Here is a 13,705-nt window from a genome sequence, read left to right on the forward strand (position 1 = left end):
AATTCCTGTCACAATGCCCAGAATTTGGGGGCTAGTGAAAAGAACAGAAGTGAAAAAAAAAACAAAAACCGAGTAACATTATGGTTGGAGGAGGATAAAGAAGATGTTAGCTAAAGAGAAATTATAGTCATGGCTTAAGGACTTTTAAGAACAAATATATTTTATCTGTAATTTTATTCATTTTGAAATATGAATAATAAAGCAATCAAGAATTTGATAGGAAAATCAAATCAGAGAAGTTTAGCCATAAAAATGGATTTTACCAGGATTTTACAAACTCTTGAGAATATTCTTTTTTTTTGGGGGGGGGGTCCGGTCATGGGGCCTGAACTCTGGGCCTGGGAGCTGTCCCTCAGCTCTTCAGCTCAAGGCTAGCGCTCTACCACTTGAGCCACAGCGCCACTTCTGGCTTTTTTCTTTTTGCTTATGTGGTGCTTAGGAACCGAACCCAGGGCCTCTGTCATGCAAGGCAAGCGCTCTACCACTGAGCCACCTTCCCAGCCCTCTTGAGAATATTCAATGTGAGATGGGCTGAGCCAATTTTGTGAGTGTGTTAAAGGATGGTATAATATGAGCTGACTTTAGGTTCTACTTAATTTTCAGTCTGATAAATGATTTCTTGGAATTTTAAATACATGTAGAAAAATAAACATTATAGAGCTGATCAAAATTATGATTTCCAGAAATAGTTTGGGCTAGATTTTTGAATTTTTCTCTAAAACTAGTTTCCAGTTCATTGGTGGGGTTATTTCTAAGAGATTCTTCAATGGACTATCCTGTTTTAATTTTAGGCAGTGCTGGGTTTCAACTCAGGATCTTGCACTTATTAGCCATGCACTCTACCACTTGACTACATCTTTAGCTGATATAATTCCAATTGATATTCTTTTGATGAAATTATGGAGTCAGGCTTCTAATATAAGTTAAAAGGGAAAATTGATTTCAGACTTCTGAAGTAATAAGTCTATTCCTAACATCATGTTTGCATATATGTAGAGAGCTGTAATGATGAAAACAAAATGTTACTCTTCAGTTAATAATAAATTTCAATCTAGGACTTTAAAATACATGATAAGATACATTTTAAATACATTATAAATATATAAATATTTTAAGTTCTTCCATTAATATTACCTTTAAGCAGGTATGGAATATAGTATTATTGGTGTGTTTGTCAATTTATACTTTTTAGTCACGAGGGTGCTTACTTATAGGAGGAATTGGAGAAATTTTTTGTTCAATCTAGTAGAATCATATCTATTATTCCCTTAAATTTCTAAACTAAACCCTTGTTTTTCAGTTACTGGGTGATGGGTGTATTAGAGAGCAATTATTCTATGAGTGAACTTATCCAACTTAAAGTCAGACTGTGACAATTCCCCTAGAAAAAGCTGATGTTTTATTGAATACAAAGAGATTCCCCAGTTGTTTGATGATAAGTTTACTCATTAAAGTCTATTTGTATGGATATACATAACATACAAAATGAGTTATAAGAAGTACAAAAATCTTACCTGCTGCAAGCAAATTATCATCACTTTGGAAGAAGAAGCGTGTGTCTTTAGAATTTAATTTTAACTCAGATGCATTTGTTTTTTGGCTCCTGCCAATTTTGTATGGGGGCAGGCTGTTACTGCGCTGTCTCTGGAGTTTAGGACGCTGGGGCAGCAATGGGAAAGGCCCTTGCAAAGACTGGAGATGGCTATCTCTGGGTGGGGAGGTTGCTTGGTTCGCATATGGTGATAGTTGGAAGTAGCCATTATCTCGTTCTTCTTCAGTAGGACTAGTTTCGAGAACATGGAGCCCTTCACTGTTCAGTGGTGCGTCTAACAGTTCTGCCCAGGAACGCCGAAAGATGGACCTTTCTCTAAGAGGAATCATGCTTCTTGCTACTTCCATATCATCACTTCCTGGGGACTCTGCATTTTCTGGAGATTCCAGCCACAGATTTCGTGGGCTTCTTGGGCGACTGTATTCTGAGGATGGTGAACATTTATTTATTAAAGCCTCCAGGTGTATAAGCCCAGTGAATTTCAAAGTTGGAATTTCTGTATCATCTATCTCCTTTCCAGGCACACCAGCAACAAGTATTGCGGTGCCTTTCCCCCTTTCCTCTGGACTGGCAATTCCTGTAACGTCTAAGCGTTGAGATTCTGGGACCCCTGAAGATTTAACTGGCATTTTCTCTAGGCGAAGAAGCCCTGACGTTTTTGGTCTTATAAGGGCAACGCTCTCTAACTCTTTTGTTAGTGGGGGGGTGGTAACCATGACCACCTGACTGATATTCCCCAGGTCCCTCTGATGGATACCTTCTCGAGTGTATGGATGGGCATGTTGGTGGTAGGAGGCCATTGTTGGTTTCTGTTGTTTTTGTTTTCTGATTTTTTCCCGAATTTCCTCGTCAATAGGACGGAAATAAATGAACTCATCAGTAATGTTTTGAGCACGTCTGTATTCGAAGTTTGGATTCACAGAAACAATCTGAAAGAATATTTGAGTTCAAAGAAACAGTTCATTGTATTATATCAACACATTTAAAAGCCTTCTCTTTTTGAACCTTTTAATCTTATATCTAATCAGAATTTGACTAGAGAACAATATGTCCAAGAAAGAATTGCACTGTATAGACATAATCCAAGTTAATTAAGAAATGCAAAAAATTTCCCAAAGTACTACATTTTTCTTTAATGAATGGATGTTTTAGCTTAGTATTTTGTAGTGTGCAAATCACATAAGGTCATCAAAGGATCCACATTTCTCCCGCCAAATTTCTACATGATTCCATGGCAAATAATTTGGAGAAGTACATATAGTTTTCTCTTCATAATGTATAGGAGTTTATCAAAGGCTCTAAGAACCAGGTGCTGGTGGTCATGCCTATCATCCTAGCTACTCAGGAGGCTAAGATCTGAGGATCGTGGTGTAAAGCCAGTGGGGGCCGGAAAGACTGTGAGACTCTTATCTCCAAATTACCACCAGAAAACTGGAAGTGGTGCTGTGGCTCAAAAGTGGTAGAACACTAGTTTTGAACAAAAAAGCTCAGGTACAGTGCCTAATCCCTGAGTTCAAGCCCCATAACTGACAAAAGAAAGGGAAAAAAGGCTCTGAGGACTCTCTTATACATACATATTTACATACACAAACACACACATGTGCATAATCATATTAACCACGTCATTCATTTTCTACCTCATTTAACATCTAGGATTTTGTTGACCTTGGAGAGATTGCCCCTCCTAGGGATATCCAGTTTCTACAGATAATAACTTGCCTAGGAGCACAGCTTTCAAATGAAAACCAGCTAACCATACTTCATGCATTCAGCTACTTCACACTCTGGCCTCTGTCTGCTCAAATGGCACCAAGGCCTGAGACCAACTATGGGAACAATTGTGTACCTTTTGGATCTCATTGAAATCATTCAAAGTAGCCTGTTTGCCTCATTTCAGTGATTTTGGTGCTACCCAATGTCCTGGCATATTCCCTTCTTTGAAATGTGTAAGCATAATAAACTATTTTAAATAGCAATCATCTACTGATGTGCTTACTACATATGATGATATGTAAAGAATAAAATTTACATTAAAACATTCATATACAATAATCACTCCTTTGTGTTATGTATTCTAGTGTTTTGTGTGTGTGTGTGTGTGTGTGTATGTGTGTGTGTGTGTGTGTGTGTGTGTGTGTGTGTGTGTGTGTGTGTGTGTATTCACAGTGTTTTACAACCATTATCTAATTTTGGAAGAATTTCCTCATCCCTAAAAGTAATTCCAGAACATCAGCAAAAATGACAGAATAAACATCTTTGAAAATTCTCCCTTTTGGGGCTGGGAAGGTGGCTCAGTGGTAGAGCGCTTGCCTTGCCTGCCTGAGGCCAGTGGGTTTGATTCCTCAGCACCACATAAAGAAAAAAGCCGGAAGTGGCACTGTGGCTCAAGTGCAAGAGCGTTAACCTTGAGCTGAAGAGCTAAGGGACAGCGCCCAGGCCCAGAGTTCAGGCCCCATGACCGGACCCCCCCCCAAAAAAAAAAGAAAAGAAAATTCTCCCTTTTATAAAAACAATGTGAAACTGGCAGAATGGTACAATCAACTTTTTTCAAGGATCTAGAAATGAACCTAATGTTTGTAGCAATTTGAGTAATTTATTCAATGTAAAGTATCTGAAGCTTAGTGAAAACAAGTAACTTTCATTCATGGTGAAAATCAGGGGCATAGAAAGGAGATGGAGCTCTTTCAAATATTAATTCCCAAGGATTTATAATTAATTGACTTCCCTCACTAGTACTTAATTACTATTTGCCTCAGTAGTTTGCTTCTTTTGGGCATTTTCATATAAGTGGAATCACACAATATGTGTCCTTTTGTGTCTGCCATAACATAATCTTTTCAAGGTTCACCCATTTTATTTCATGTATTGAAACTTAATTACATTTTATAGTCAAATAATATTCCAGTGTTTGGATATATCACATTTGTTTATCCAGTCATTAGTTGATAGATATTTATGTTATTATCAGCATTTTACTTTAGAACTAATGATACATGGAACATTCATTTCAAAGTCTTTGCTTGGACAGAATGTGCACATTCTCTGGGGGTATGTACCTCAGGATAACTCTAATTTAGCTAGACAATTTCTCAAAGTAGCTGCATCATTTTATATTCCTGCAAGTCTAGAATTATGTTTCATTTAGTTTTTCCAAAGTGTACTTTAAAATATAACAATTTTAGAATCAGTTTGTGAAAATATCCTGGGGGCAAGTCTCTTAATCAAATGACAAAGATCTTGCATTGCCATACCCAAAATAATAAAACTATAAGACTTCTGAATGGACAATTTTCCTCCTAGAAACATTTAACAGGAAAAGGCAAAAAAAAGTTGCAAGATTTTGAGAGACACTGAACTGAGGTGATAATACATTCTGTAATGCAAAATATTACCGTGAAAAATAATAGATTTTAGAATTTAATGATAACAATACTTACTGACTGTTTTTAATTTTACCATAGGTTTTTCTGAACTCATCATTTTATACTCTTTAAAAATATGGAGGAAATAAAAATAAATGAATCTGAAGGTGTAAAAAATTTCTGAAATGATTTAAAAATTATAATTTAATATATGAATAATTTATTTCTTGAAATTATAGTTCTTCACCCTATCTTATGTTATTACCATTTTATCAGTGTTCCAAGAGGAAAATCTGCCTGTCTTAAATGCTCATCTGTCATACCAGTATTGATCACACCATCTACTGTAGTAAAATGAAGAGTTGACCATTATTTCCTTTTTTTTTTTTTGCTATTTTTTCTTTATGGATCCTATTATCCCATTTTCTAGAAGGGGTATTTATTTTCATATTAAAGATACATTATACAGAAACTGAATTGTGACATAAATGCACTTAAAATTGCTGAATGGATGTGTGTGTGTGTGTGTATGCTGGAACTGGGGCTTGAACTCAGGAGCTTTCACTCTCACTTGGCCTTTTCACAAGGCTGTAGCCTGTACCACTTAAGCCACAGCTCCACTTCTTGAATAGATATTAAAGCAATGTGAAATTTGAGTTTTGTGTTTGGATGCTACCGATCAATGTTGAGATTGTGGTAGTACTTACGGTAGTTGCTTCCTGGCAGTGGTTACACCAAAGTATAGGGAAATCTCTCTTTAGAGACAAAACGCAGTTTGCGTATATCATAGCACCTATGCGCCTGTATTCTGTAAGAAAAGATAGACCTGTATGTTTGAACAGTGAACTCAAAGGTTGGCAAACGTTGACAGTCTTAAATGTATGCTATAGTTTAAACAGTGGGAGGATGGTAGATAAAAGTAAAACATTTTCATTCTTTTCCTTGTAGCACAGAGCCTACGTTCAGTGGCCACTGTAATAAGTAGTCTGAAAATTGTAGTTATATATAAAATTCTAGTGATGCATCTAAGACTTTATTATCACTCATATACAGATAATATTTTTTTAAATCTATTTTTTGTTTCCTAGTGCAAATTTATTGTAGAGATTTCATAATGGTATTTCCACACACGCATATAATATACTTTGACCATATTCACCCTACTCTTTCTTCAGATATTGCTTTCTGATGTATCCAAGCACTGATTTTAAGATGAATGAAATGGAGGCAACTAGAGAAACAGTGGTGAGTGGGCCCTTCTACCTCAGACTTTTGGTTGATAATTGGAGATAGGAGTCTCATGGGCTTTACTACCAGGGTTGGCTTTGAGCCACGATCTCAAATCTCAGACTCCTGAGTAAGTAGAGCTAGTAGAGCTACAGACATGAGCTACTGGAACCCCACTCCAGTCCTTTTTTTTTTTTTTTAAGCAGGTTAATTGGAGATAAGAGTATCATGGACCTCCCTGTCTGGGTTGGTTCCAAATGTTGATCTTCAAATCTGAGCTTCCTGAGTAGTTCAGATTATAAGCATAAGCCACCTCCTACAAGTAATTCCTTTTTAAGAAATATTGTTTATTTATGCATACCCTGTAATTTTGCTCTAAACATGAAATATTTTAATTCTGAAATAAAGTTTTAGTGTGCCCTTTTATCTGTAAATATTAGAATCTATAATTCATTTGTACTTGCCAATGAATATGCATATTAAAATGTATATTTAATAGTTCTGCATAGATCTTTTCCCCTTTACTTTCTTGATTATGTGAAATAATATTTAAATTACTGGAAAAATAATGACCATATAACAGTATTTCATTGGTCACTCAATCACTTTATAATAGATTTTTCTATAAGTAGAAGTGATGAAGTGGCATTTATTGATTTTAAGGGTTATCTATAAATTGAGGGGTTATATAAATTAGATTAATCTATCATTTTTGCCCACTGAGAATATTCACATAGGAAAGTAAATATTTGTATGCAGAATTATATAAAGACATAGAGATAAATGATTCATGACATTTATGATTGTAGAATCAGTGCTAAAAGGACCAGAAAATTGGTAGATGATATTTAAATTATATTTCTGTATTAATTTTTTTCTACTTTTTATTTGTATTATCTTTAAGTAGTTGCAAATTTTTTTTAATTGAAAAAAATCATTGGAACATTGGAGTCCTTACCTGCATTAGCAGCTGCATCTCCAAAGGAGGAACCATAAGCCAATTGTAACATCTGACCAACCCAACTGCAAAAATGCAAAGAAAAAGAAAAGGGAGCCTTTAATAACAATCGATATTGAGTCATTGTGATATGAATGATACTTTCTCATTTCACACTCACATAAATAATTAGATATGAACCATTAATATTCCCATTTAACAAAAATGTGAGGTTCAGAGAGACGAACTAATATATTTGTGTTTAAGCACTAATAATCCAGGTGAGTAGCTCCAGAATCCATAACTTTTGTCATTATGACTGGATTTTTTTGGTCTCATTAGAGATATATTAAAACTCAAAAGGATAAAGCCTTCATATCAAATGCCAGAGTTTCATAGATAACCACTTGATTTAGGAGGAATATTTAAAGTAATAATACATTAATAACTAGAATTAAAATAATGAGCATGTTGGGACCAGTATAAAATTATGTAAGAAACCTCTTTAGTAACAAAATGAAAGCTACATTATTGATGATTGTATATTTTATTAGCTTTCCATGTAAAAATATTGCAAAGCTAAATACTAACAAATAATAATTATTTTTGCATATGCCCAAACCTTCAAGCTGTACTAGAACTGATTTGATGGTTTCTATAAAGGCAAAACTCATCATATATTTGCTGGTTGTTTAAATCTGTAATTTAAAAAAGTCTACAATCCGTATTTTCACAACAAAACTATAATTCACATTTCAAAGAGTGAATTAGGGGTGAGTTATAAAATTTAAGTTTACATTTCCCAAAGCAAATTCCAAAGGAAGAAAAATTTCAATTAGAACCTGAAATATTTTTTGAAGTCAAATAGGGAATCAGTGGAATTTACAGGGTAGTATATTTAAGTAGGAATTTCTCGACTTTTCTTGTTTTGTGCTCCAAGTTCTGACACACTCTGACATTGAAAATGTAATGTTAACATTATTAGTGTGCAAATGAATTATTTTAAATGTACGGAAAACAGTAGGAAGCTGAGCATGTATTTTCCCTGATGAGCAATTACTATTGTGCTTTTTTCTTGCAATATTATGAAGTTAGAGAAAATTAAAGCTTTAAAAATTACTGTACGTACATTAATATTAGACAAAGTATTTATTAAACGTTGTAACTGTAATGATGGTAATAATCTGCTTATTATACTGATTTGTCTTCCTTGAATATACATTTAATGGAGGAATCCACTTTTACCATACATGTTTTCACAAAATTAATTATTACTGTAAAACTGGATTTAGTTAAAACTGCCAGAGTGAAATTATTCATGGTATTTCTATGTATCTTGTCACAGCATTTGTCTTGGACTATTAATATTATTTTTATTAATTTTTAATATTTTAAGTTTAAATAATGTAAATTTTCTTCCAGAGGTACATTTCTATTTAATAATCTGATTACCTTGCCATAATGTAAACCAAAACTTATAATACATGCATAACATATTGGAGTTAGGTACAATAGGATTAGCAGAAGTTCAGTATTATACAAAATATATACTCTTTTAAAAGCAGCTTTATTGGGGGTGTATTTATGTAGCAAACAGCTTTGGAAGATAGAGGTTTCTTGAGAGGAGAGGGGAGATTTGCCTCCTGGCCAGGTTAATAAAGAATGTATCCTTCCGGGACAAAATTTGGAGAGACTTGCCAGCTGCTGTCCCTTCAAAGACTTGGTTAACTCAGCTGTGACAAAAACCTATTCAATTTGTTGCATATATTGGTCTGTACCACATCCCCTTTGGGATTTTGGTGGCAGGAGGCTTTGATATTAGTGAAGCTTATGCAGCTTGTTGTGCTATGTTTAATAAAGGCCTTTGTCTCTTAATAGAGGAATTCTTGTTATTCTGGTAGCTTCCTTCAAAATTGAGTTTGCAGGCTTGCAAACTGCTAAAACCTCAACCCTTAAATGGTTTTGAGGAAACAATGGAAATTAGAACTGGTATGTATATCCTGAGAAGCTCCCATTCCCTGGTGAGAGCAACAACTGACAAAATGATGGGAGTTGAAAAGCTTTGAAACATAGAAACCAAGGAAAATCATGTCATTTGCAACGCCTAATCCATTTAATTGGGGACCAGTTAAATCAGAACCTCAAAATAGATACTATATGTTTACTTAGTTTTGTAATGTAAATCCAACATAAAATCCTACGTACTCAGGAAGATGAGATTTGAGGATTACAGTTCAAAATAAACCCTGGCAGAAAGGTCCAGCCAAAGTGGAGCTATGGCCCAATCGTTAGAGCACTAGCTTGCAGTAGAAAAGCTCAGGAATAATGACCAGGTCCTGAGTCCAAGCCTCAGGATCTACACACAGACACAAACACACACACAAAACCAAGCATTTTGAAAACAATTTCTTCAGAATAAAATGGATGATTGACTAGGTTTTCATTGCACTCCATTTTCCGTATTCAGTTCTAGAAATTTTCACACAGCCTTCCCATGTCAGAACAGGTCTACAATCTCAGTCTTGAAGCTAAAGCAGGAAGATTTGTAGTCCAGTCAGCCTGGTATGCATAGTGAGTTTCAGACTATCTCAAAACAAACAAAAAACCCAACAGAACCTCCCCCACCCCCAGCCAGGTGCCAGTGGCTCACATTTGTAATCCCTAGGTACTCAAGGCTGAGATCCTAGGATCTTGGTAAAGGTAGCCTGGGCAAAAATCCAGAAGTGGAGGTGTGGCTTAAGTGGTCGAACACTAGCCTTAAGTGAAAAAGCTCAGGGTGAGTGTACCCGTGTCCTGAGCTCAAAACTGAATACTGGCACACACACACACACACACACACACACACACACACACACACACACACACACACACACACACACACACACACACACACAATTCCCTAGTGCTTGGTGGAACTGCTGGTTCTCCTCCTGAAGCTTTCACTCTCAAACTTGCTCTGCTTTCCAATCTTTAAATAAAGAAGGATATCATTTATTCAAAGTAAAGTAAAACTCATCTTACATTCTTTCCTGCACCTCTAACTGCTCTACTCCCTCCAACTTACTCTCTTGTAAACCCCTCACCATTTCCTTTTCCTCCTCTGGGCCCTCCTCTTTTCTTCCCTCCCATTCCCTCTTCCTGTTCACATCCACATTACTCAACATTAACCAAAATATGAAAGCTATGTAAGACAACCAATTGGCTGAACAGCTACTTTATTTTTATGACAACTTTTGAGCCAACAACTTTGTTTTTATGAGAACCAACAAACTGAACTGTTAAGTTTATGGTTCAGTACTACTATGGCACTGGACTTGTATTCTGATATCACATGACATATTTCTGAGTCCACTCTCGAGCTATAGTATCATAGCTTGTTCGGTTCATTAGGTAGATTATCACAACTTCAGGAACCAAAGGATCATCAGGGTTGGAGTTGCACAGCAAGGCACAGATGGACAGCAATATCTTAGAGACCATCAACACTGGTGACCATTCAGAACCTAGACAATCCTCCCAGTTTTGCTGATGTCGGTTGGTAAATTTCCCTGATGAATGTGACCTTGGGTGGCTTGAACGGGTAATCACACGGAAACTCCAGGGAGAATACTTACTCCTCCCTGGTAAGGGTTATGCTCAGGCCCTAAGATGGTGGCTTGTCAGTGGATGTATCTTCTGCCACTGGGCCTGCGGAGCACTGGGACGGGGGTCTTGAGACAATTCCTGGAGCTCGCGCTGAAGGCAAGTCACAGCCATGCTCCCAAAACTCTAGCTAGGCAGTCCTCATCACCGTGGTGAAGCACTCTCTGTACCCAACAGGGCTATGAGAGGATTCTGGGCTTGAAAAGATTGTCCGGCAGAGGCAAAGGGTGTCAGGTATACCATTGAATCTGACGGGTCAGAGGTCAACTGTGGCGCAGGGGCTGAGTTCGAGTTGAATAGTATCTTTCCAGACAGAGTCTCTGAGAACAGCCTGAAGGTTGTGCTTCCCAGACGCCGTTCTGGCTTTGCAGATTCAGTCACCTCTGCCTGTTTCAGGCCCGTGACACCTGCCTTCTGGCTGCTCTAAAAGTCATGAGTTTGGCCAGCTAACCAGTCTGCCGAAGTGAGGTAACCCTCACCACTCACGAACCACTGGTCCGTGCACCTCTGCTTGGCCACTCTGTCACAAGTCCCACAAAATGGCAGTAGGCGTGGGGTCAGCGTGAGGGGTCAATGTGGGGTAGACATGAGGCTGCGTGGGCTCAATGTGGGGGTTGTATGGAAGTTGCATGGGGTCATTGAGCAGCTGGCGTGTTGCTGGGTGGAGTCTACGTGTAGGGGCATTACATCGTGTCTTTGCTGGGCTGCATAGGGTAGAAGGGAGTCAATATGGTGGTAGCATATGGCGGGGACGAGCAAGGCTTAGCGTGAAGGTTTCTTGAAGGCAGCATGAGTCCACTGTGGGCCATAATGACAAGCTTTGTGAGGGCAGCATATAAACATGTTTGGGGCAGGCAAAGATGGCACAAAGACATATAAACTCTGAATGGACAAGTATCGCAATACTTCACTGCCTCTTCTCAGTTACCACAATGAGATCAGGTCAGTAACTTCCCTTCCACCCCTTACATTAGCTCCACCCTTATTTCAATGTGTATTTCCAAAAGAAGACATTCTCTTATACAAATAACAAATTTAATACCAAGATAATGCTTGTAAAGTAATGCCATTAATATTTTGGTCAATTTATATTTATGAAGATTTAAAGCTTTAAAAATTCAGTTTGGGTCAGGTGCCGATGGCTCTCGCCTGTAATCTTAGCTACTCAGGAGATTGAATCACAGGATTGCCGTTTGAAGCCAGCCTGGAGAGGAAAGTCTGCGAGATTCGATTCTCCAATAAACTACTCAGAAAAAGACAGAAATGCTGCTGTCTCTCAAGTGCTAGAGTACTAGCCTTGGGCAAAAAAGCACAGGGACTGTGTCCAGGACCCAAGTTCAAACTACACAGCTGACCAAAAAAAGAAAAAAATTGTCTGGCTAGATACAACCTGTGGCTCCTGCCTGTAGTCCAAACTATTCAGCAGGCTGATGTAAGGATCATCGTTTGAAGCCAGTTTGGGCAGGAAAGCCTGTAAGATTTTTATCTGCAATTAATTAAAAATAAAACCCTGAAAGTACATGTTGCTCAAGTTGTAGAATGCTAGCTAGTCTTGAGCAAAGAAGCTCAGGGACAGCACCCATGCCCTGAGTTCAAGCCCTAACATAGGGGAAAAAAAGTAGCCTGGCAAAGGTGACTAATTCTTGTAATCCTAGATACTGAGAAAGCTGAAATCTCAGAATCACAGTTGAAACCCAGGTTGGGCTAGAAAGTCCACGGAAATCTTAGCCACAATTAATTTAGAGGCAGTGGAACTGTGGCTCAACTGGTACAGCCTTGGTTAAAAATGCTTAGGGATACCACCTCGACCCTGAGTTCAAACACCATGACTGACACAAAAAACATTTTTTAGTTAAAAACCTCTACTATACTTTAAGAACTTTTAACAGAACAAGAGAAGGAAGGGAATAAATGAGAAAATAATTATGCATTCCATTTACTATGTATATGCATTTAAATTATTTTTCTTAAAACACCCTATTATTGTTATTGTTATTATTATTTGGTCTGTCATGGGGCTTGAACTCTGGGCCTAATCAAGGCTAGCACTCTACTACTTGAGCTACAGCGCCATTTCTGGTTTTCTGTTGGTTGACTGGAGAAAGGAGTCTTACAGACTTTTCTGCCTGGGCTGGCTTTGAACTGAGATCCTCAATCTCAGCCTCCTGAGTAGCTAGGATTACAGGTGTGAGCCATTGGCACTCTGCCAATTATTTTTTGAAATGATAGTTCTAGTACTAAACATAACTGAAGAACAGAATATATTTCTGTATATATATTCTGTATGCATATTCTGTATATATATGAGGGTTTCTAGTACAGACATTAATTTTATGTATAGAAATGTAAAGGCAAATAAGTCCCATCATATAAGGTTGACCTCGTAGTATCAGTTACTTTCCCTAACTTAAACAATAACAATAAGATTTCTTAAATTATACATGGCAGATCACAGTTTAACTTATTTGGGATATTCCTCAGTTATGAAATATCCTACTACAAAATTAGAGATCTAGTGTGTGTATTCAACCACCTTAGGAAGCCAAAATAACAGAATACAAGGAGGAGCATATGATTGTATGACTAGTCTTCTAATATTATAATGAGTTTCAAATATGTCATAGAGATTGTGTACATCATTTGTGTGCTTCTGAATGAATGTTACTCATATTACTGTGATTTTTCTCTAATTTATCTTATTTGTTTCACATGGTTCTCTTAGTCTTTTTTTCTTATGGTGTATCAACTATAAAGTTCCCCTTTCTTTCTTTCTTTCTTTCTTTCTTTCTTTCTTTCTTTCTTTCTTTCTTTCTTTCTTTCTTTCTTTCTTTCTTTCTTTCTTTCTATCTATCTGTCTATGTAATGCAGGGTTTGAATACAGGGCCTGACATTTGCTAGGCAATTGTTCTTCTACTTGAGCCACAAATCCAACACTTTTTGCTTTAGTTATCTTTCTGATAGGGTATTGGTTTTTGCTTGGCTTTG

General features: G+C 37.1%; 1 protein-coding gene across 1 annotated transcript in view; it reads right to left on the minus strand.

Moving 5' to 3' along the window:
* LOC138839809 (uncharacterized) overlaps positions 1-13,705 on the minus strand; it is a 351,218-nt gene that overhangs the window by 7,214 nt on the left and 330,299 nt on the right. Inside the window, exons 26-28 of the mRNA XM_070039343.1 lie at positions 7,100-7,164; positions 5,622-5,722; positions 1,515-2,481 (exon numbers count right to left, since the gene is read on the minus strand). Coding sequence (XP_069895444.1) covers positions 1,515-2,481; positions 5,622-5,722; positions 7,100-7,164 — 1,133 coding nt within the window. The remainder of the gene's footprint in view (positions 1-1,514; positions 2,482-5,621; positions 5,723-7,099; positions 7,165-13,705) is intronic.

The sequence above is a fragment of the Dipodomys merriami genome, unplaced genomic scaffold (assembly GCF_024711535.1).
Source record: "Dipodomys merriami isolate MVZ:Mamm:240054 unplaced genomic scaffold, mDipMer1.0.p SCAF_3, whole genome shotgun sequence".
Classification (NCBI taxonomy): Eukaryota; Metazoa; Chordata; class Mammalia; order Rodentia; family Heteromyidae; genus Dipodomys; species Dipodomys merriami.